General features: G+C 61.8%; 1 protein-coding gene across 1 annotated transcript in view; it reads right to left on the reverse strand.

Annotated features, from left to right (window-relative positions):
• LOC114040472 (hormone-sensitive lipase-like) overlaps window positions 1–6,172 on the reverse strand; it is a gene marked incomplete at its 5' end in the record, with an annotated part of 7,404 nt that extends 1,232 nt beyond the window's left edge. Inside the window, 7 exons of the mRNA XM_027858590.1 lie at window positions 679–1,100; window positions 2,436–2,612; window positions 2,794–3,021; window positions 3,968–4,262; window positions 4,663–4,848; window positions 5,702–5,847; window positions 6,082–6,172. Of these exons, the coding sequence (XP_027714391.1) occupies window positions 679–1,100; window positions 2,436–2,612; window positions 2,794–3,021; window positions 3,968–4,262; window positions 4,663–4,848; window positions 5,702–5,847; window positions 6,082–6,172 (1,545 nt within the window). The remainder of the gene's footprint in view (window positions 1–678; window positions 1,101–2,435; window positions 2,613–2,793; window positions 3,022–3,967; window positions 4,263–4,662; window positions 4,849–5,701; window positions 5,848–6,081) is intronic.
• Window positions 6,173–6,349: the final 177 nt, after the last annotated feature.

Below are 6,349 nucleotides of genomic sequence, written 5' to 3' on the forward strand. Positions count from 1 at the left end.
AGAGGGAGAGATGTAGGGGGAGAGAGACAGAGAGACAGAGACAGAGAAAGAGAGAGAGATGGAGGGAGGGGGAGAGAGACAGACAGAGATGGAGGGAGGGGGAGAGAGACACAGAGAGAGATGGAAGGAGGGGGAGAGAGACAGAGACAGAAAGAGAGAGATGGGGGAAGAGAGACAGAGAAAGAGAGGAGGGAGGGGGAGAGAGACAGAGACAGAGACAGAGAAAGAGAGGGAGAGATGTAGGGGGGAGAGAGACAGAGAGACAGAGACAGAGAAAGAGAGAGAGATGGAGGGAGGGGGAGAGAGACAGACAGAGATGGAGGGAGGGGGAGAGAGACACAGAGAGAGAGAGATGGAAGGAGGGGGAGAGAGACAGAGAGACAGAGACAGAGACAGAGAGATGGAGGGAGGGGGACAGAGACAGAGAGAGATGGAGGGAGGGGGAGAGAGAGCCAGTCATTAGGAGGGGCTCCTCCCCCTTCCCTCTCTGGACCTTTTACTTCCCCACAAATGATTCTCCACCCTAGACCTTGGTCCCTTTCCTTGGGTCTTTCCTCAACTCCTCTCCTCCCCCTCCCCCCACCTTGGCCCCTTCTCCCCGGCCCTCACTCCCCCCTCCCCCCATCTCAGCCCCTTCTCCTCAGCCCTCGGTCCTCCCCTCCCCCCACATCAGCTCACCACGATGTGCACGGGGGGCAGGGATTGAAGCATGGAGTCAGGGGCCAGCAGCGGGGACATGAAGGGGTTCTTGACAATGGGGGACATCTGCAGGGACAGGTTGGCCCTGCCTTGGCTGGAGCGCCGGGGCTGGAAGCCGTGGGGGAAGGCAGAGCCCAGGTGGCCCACATTCTCCCCGCTCTCTTCCTCCTCCTCCTCGTCCTCATTCTCCTCCGTGGCATTGTCCTCGGCCCCCGAGGGGGGCAGGAAGAAGCTCACCTCCTGAGAGGCCGATGGCAGGGTCTCTTCTGACGAGGATAGGACCGGGGGGGTGGGGCCCCCCACCAGGCTCAGGTCTTGTAAGGTCAGACTTTTAGTGGAGTCCTTGGGGAGGCTGGGGGGCTCCTGCAGGGCAGCCTCGGACACGCTCCGGCGCATGGTCTCTGGAAGGAGGGAGGGAGGTAGTGAGCTCTCCGCCCCTGCATCCCCCTCCTGGGCCTGGGCTGAGCTGGGATGTCAGGCTCCCAGCTACAGGGCACAGGACGGCAGCGAGCCCCAGCTTGGCCCTGAATGGCTGTGGGACTGCAAGCCCCTTCCCCTCTCTGGGCCTGGGTGGGCCCAGGTGGCCTCCGGGCATTTCGGGCTCTCCCTCTGGGCCCCTCTGAGAGCCAGGATGCAGCCACTGGGTTCCACCTGCTCTGTCCATTCTCTCTCCAGCACCAGTCTGGGCCCCTTCCTCTCCTCCCTGGTCTCTGACTTCTTCCTCGTCATCTCTCTCTCCCACCTTCCCCGGCTGCTGGATCCCTATCTCCACCCCACCCCAGCTGGCTCGGGGAACCCGAGTTCAAATTCAGACTCTGACAACTTTCTAGTTCCAGGTGCTCGTGCATGTCACTTAACCTCCATATGAACCTCGGGCCCTTCATCCATAAACCTGGAAACATTCCAGAGAGGAACTCTGGGCATCACCCCCTCCCCCCAACTCCAGGGTCTCCCGCCGCCATCTTGGAGGAAGGATGTGGTTGAGCCCTTCCTCCTCTTCCCAGGCCACAGGGAATCCCACGATCCAGACTCATTGGGAAAGGACTGTGGAGGCCACTGAGCCCAGCATCCTCTGGGTGGGAAGCTCACTCTCTGCTGGTCCCCCCCCCACTCCACTTGGGGACAGCTGCTGGGCTCCTACATCAGAGCCAATCTGCCTGGCTCCCCCCACTGCCCCTCGCGCTGTTCTCTTGAGCCAGTAACAGATCTCATCCCGTTTCCACAGGGCAGGACGTAACATTCCCCGAGATTTCCACACATCATCTCCCTGGAGCCTTGGGAAGTAAGTGCTGCCCCATTTTCCAGGTGAGGAAATGGAGCCTGAGGGGAGCAGGGGAAGGGAGTCACAACCTAGGCCTACCTGGCCATGAAGCCAAGGCCTCCTGGCCTGCGTCCCCCATCCCCACTCCCCAGGTTGGCCTGTACTCCTCCCTCGTTCTCTTGCTCGGAGGGTCCCAGCCTAGGCCTAAGAATCACAGAGCGTCAGAGCTGGCAGCGCCCTAGAACAGAACTATCCCAGCAGGGTCGGGGGCCCACCCGCTCCTCTCATGAGGGTCTCACTGAAGGCCTCGCAGTTCCAGAACAGAACCCCATGACTTTGTCTGGGTCTGCGTCCTCCTCTCTAAAGGGAAGGTGTGGGAATATCGGCGACTGTTTCCTTTGGTCACAGTGCCCCCACGGCAAGCACTGTGCCTGGCACACAAGAGGCTCGGGACCGAACCGGGCCGTGAACTCACCTGTTGCTGGCGGGGATTTGTCAGCGGGTCGCCGGCCTCCCAGTTCCAAGAAGGTGTTGAGCCAGGAGGAGGCCCCCAGCCGCAGGTCCCGGAACAGCAGGGCTGTGTCCCTCTTCACCAGCCCCATCACGCCCAGGGCCTGCTGCTCCTGGGCCTCCTGGACCTCGGGCTCTACGCCTGTGGTTGGTAGAGAGGGAAGAGAAGGGTCCCCTTAGTCATCCTCCTTCCCCTCCGATGGTCCCATTCTCGCTCCCCAGAGGTCTCACCCTCTAGCTTTCCACACCTGTGCTCTCCTTGGGGGTCCTGCCCACCGGCTCCCACCCTTCTGGTGCCCCTGGCACCTGGACCCCAACCTCACCGGCATAGGCACTGAGGCACTTGGAGAGGACGCTGAGGGGGAGCAGGGGGTCCATGAGGCTCATGAGGCGCGAAGGCGAGGCCGAGGCCTGCAGCATCGTGGCTGGGTAGGCAGCCATGATGCCGTCGGGCATCCTGACACCGTAGGCCGCTGCCCGCAGGGACACAGTGAAGCAGAGATTGCCGCCAGCGCTGTCCCCCGCCAGGCACACCCGCTCCCCCGTCGAGCCTGGGGGGAGGCAAAGGAGAAGAGGTCACTGCCCTGCCCGGGGCAGCTGAGGCCTGGGGACAGAGCCGGGGCTCAGCTGCGGGCGCTGGGGGACGAGAGGCCGAGGGTACAACGCGTTCTGGAGCACTCGGCAAATCCGGATTCACACGAGCCTCGTCCCTAACTTGTTAACCAAAGGGCTCTGGACGGTTCTCCCTAGCCCTCAGTTTCTTAATCTGAGAAATGTGGGATTAGCTCTGACGTCCTCCTCTGGGGCTCCTTCCACCTTACGAGCGTCCAGGTCACCCACCCGTCACTTCCCCTCCGTCCCCTCAATGTAACGTGAGGGGCCAGGGCTTGCGGCAGTCAGGGTTTCTTCCCAGTCTGGATTTCTGAACCCAGGAGCCCCTGGCATTGGTGGCTGATACTCAGAGGTCAGGGGTCAGAGGCTGAATTTTGGGGGGTGTCAGAGTTTGGGAAGCTTGGGGAATTCAGGAAGTCACTGGAGAACTTGGGAGGATGGAGGTCGGAGGTGGGGGAAGTGTGGGCAGGGAATCAGTTTGGGAAAGTGGGGTGCTGCCAGAAGTTAGGGAGGCCGAGGTCAGACGGTCATAGATTTAGGGTGCAGGGGACTTCAGAAGCTGTCAGGCCTAACCCCCTCATTGCCCAGGGTCAGGGGTGACTGAGCGCCTGAGGAGGGGCCTGTCCACACTGCCACAATGGGAAGTGGGGACTCAGCTGCTGGAACCCCAACAATGGGGGGGCTGCGACTGGGCTCCACGGTGGGTGGGGGAGAAGCAAACGGCTAAGGACAGAGGTCAGAAGGCAGAAAGGCTGGGGCTGCTGAGAACAAGTCAGGGAGTCACTGGCCCGGGTCACGAGGTGAGTTGGGTGGGGCCAGGCAGCCAGGGCATCCTGGGGGGAGAGGGGCTGGGTCCAGGGCTCCCGGGGGTCAGGGCTGGCTCACCCAGGAGGTGACAGTTTTTGAGGGCCCAGCAGTAAGCGTAGAAACACTCCTCCAGGGCCCGAGGGAAGGGGGCCTCGGGCGCCAGGGAGTAGTCGATGGAGAGGATGGGCACCCCCAGCTCCTGGGCCCAGCTCTTGAGGTAGGGCTCGTGGGACTTGGAAGTCTGCGCCACGAAGCCACCGCCATGGATGTGGATGACCAGAGACTTGGAGCGCGGGGCGTGGTGGGTGCGAGGCCACAGCTCCAGGGTCCGGGGGCCCTCAGACCGGGCCAGGATGTTCAGTTCCTCGCTGTCCTTGGGGGAGGGTGGACAAAGGAGATGGGTGCCTGCTCCCCACCTTGCCCCCCGCTTCCCCTAAATCACGGCCCCCCGCCTCATTGCTTGGAGGGAAGGGGAGATGAGGAACAGCCTGAGGGGGGGAGGGGGATTAGAGATGGAAGAGATGGGGGGAAAGGGGGCTGAGGGAGGGGAGACAGAAAGTAGATGGGCAAGGAGGCAAGGCACGTAGAAGTCAAGGGTTAGTCAGGAGAACAGCCCAAAAGGAGATGGATGGGTAGGGCCACGGGATGGCCGAGGGTACGGATGGGCCCGGAGAGGGGGACAATGAGGAATGAATAGAAGGCTGGGGGATGACATGCTGGGTGGGGAATAGGGGGCAGGACGGGGAGGTGCCCAGGAGTCCCCTGCCCTGCACCTGGCCCTCGCGAAGGTCGTACGAGATGAGTCGCACCAGCACAGGGCCCGGGCCTGTGTGGGCCACTGGAGGCGAGATGGTGACATTGAGTTGGGGGTTGTTGGCCAGGGGTAGCTCGAAGGCTTGAGGGGGCAAGCTGAGGGCCCGGCACACCCGCACCGTGGCTGACACCATGTTGGCCAGAGACTGCCAGAGAGAGGGGGAGGAGGGATGGTCGAGGGTCCAGCCTGTGTCCCTGACCCCTGCCCCCCTCAAGCCATGCCTTCTGAGGCCTCTCTGAACCCCTCCTCACCTCCCCGGCTGCCACAAAGGGGAGTCGCAGAACGAGCCCTAGGCCGGCACTAAGGACACCTGGGTTCTAGGCTTTGCTCTGCCAGTGACTGGCAGAGCCCCTTCACTTCTGTCAATGGTGTTTCCTCCTCAATAAAACAGGAATAGAAACCCCTCAAGTGTGGGATGGAGGGACACCGGGTCAGGGGAGGGATGGTCTATAGCTGTGAGGCAACACCGAGGCACAGCCTAGTGTAGATGGAGCTGCCGTGGGAAGAGTTCTCAACACTGATGGTCTGGACAAAAAACCCTCTTGGAACAGTGTTCAGTGATCAAAGGACATAATGAAGAGCAAAGTGTTGGACTCAGGGGGCTGCAAAACCTCAGAGCTGGGAGGGACCTCAGAACAGGGGATGTCAGGGCTGGGAGGGGTTTTGGAACAGGGGATGTCAGAGGCGGGAGGGCCCTCAGAACAGGAAATGTCAGGGCTGGGAGGGCCTTTAGAACAGGGAATGTCAGGGCTGGGAGGGGTTTTGGAACGGGATGTCAGGGCTGGGAGGGCCTTTGGAACAGGGAATGTCAGGGCTGGGAGGGCCCTTAGAACCTTAAAAGTCATGCAGTTCAAGCCTCTCAGGTTTTCATATTACAGATGGGGAATAGAGGCTGAGAAAGGAGAAATGTCTGAGCCCACCGAGTCACTCAGGGCAGAAGTGTCCCCTCGCCTCCTGCCGAATTCCGAACACTCCTTCCACGGCCCTGCTGTACTCACCGACAGGACCTCGATCTCCGTTATGTTCCAGAAGGCCTTCCAGAAATGCACATCCAAATTCTGGGTGATCCGCTCAAACTCAGCCCCTCGCAGCTCCGGGTCGATAGCAAAGCGGCCGCCAGTGAAGAGGGAGCTGGCAGCCACGCCTGAGAAAGGCAGAGGGTGGGGGGCTCAGGGAGGGCCCCGAGGTCTAGGCCCCTGCCCTCCCCTGCCCAGGACTCACCCTAGGCGGGGACAGCTCCCTCTGTGCAGCTTAGGTTGGGGGGAAGGGGAGGGGACAAGAGGGGAGAGAGAAGTGAGCAGCAGGGAGACGAGGGGGAGGCCGGGGGCACGGTGGGGGCGGGGGTGGGGGAAGCCGGGCGGCCGGGGGGACGACTCACCGATCCCTGACTCATTGCGTTTGTAATGCTCCCCAAAGGAGACCAGCCCGATGGAAATGGTCTGCAGGAAAGGCCGGATGGCTGGAGTGAACTGGGGGGAGGGAGACAGAAATAGTGAAGAACCTGCTATGTGTCCCGCTCTCCCAGTCCTGCCCTCAAGATGCTTCCCTTCAAACAAACCAGAAGCAAAGTAACCTGGGCTCAGAGGAAGGGGAAGGGGAGGAGGGGGAGGGGGAGGATGGGGAGGAGGAAGGGGGAGGGGGGAGAA

The sequence above is a fragment of the Vombatus ursinus genome, unplaced genomic scaffold, assembly GCF_900497805.2.
Source record: "Vombatus ursinus unplaced genomic scaffold, bare-nosed wombat genome assembly UNPS02013221.1, whole genome shotgun sequence".
NCBI classification, from domain to species: domain Eukaryota; kingdom Metazoa; phylum Chordata; class Mammalia; order Diprotodontia; family Vombatidae; genus Vombatus; species Vombatus ursinus.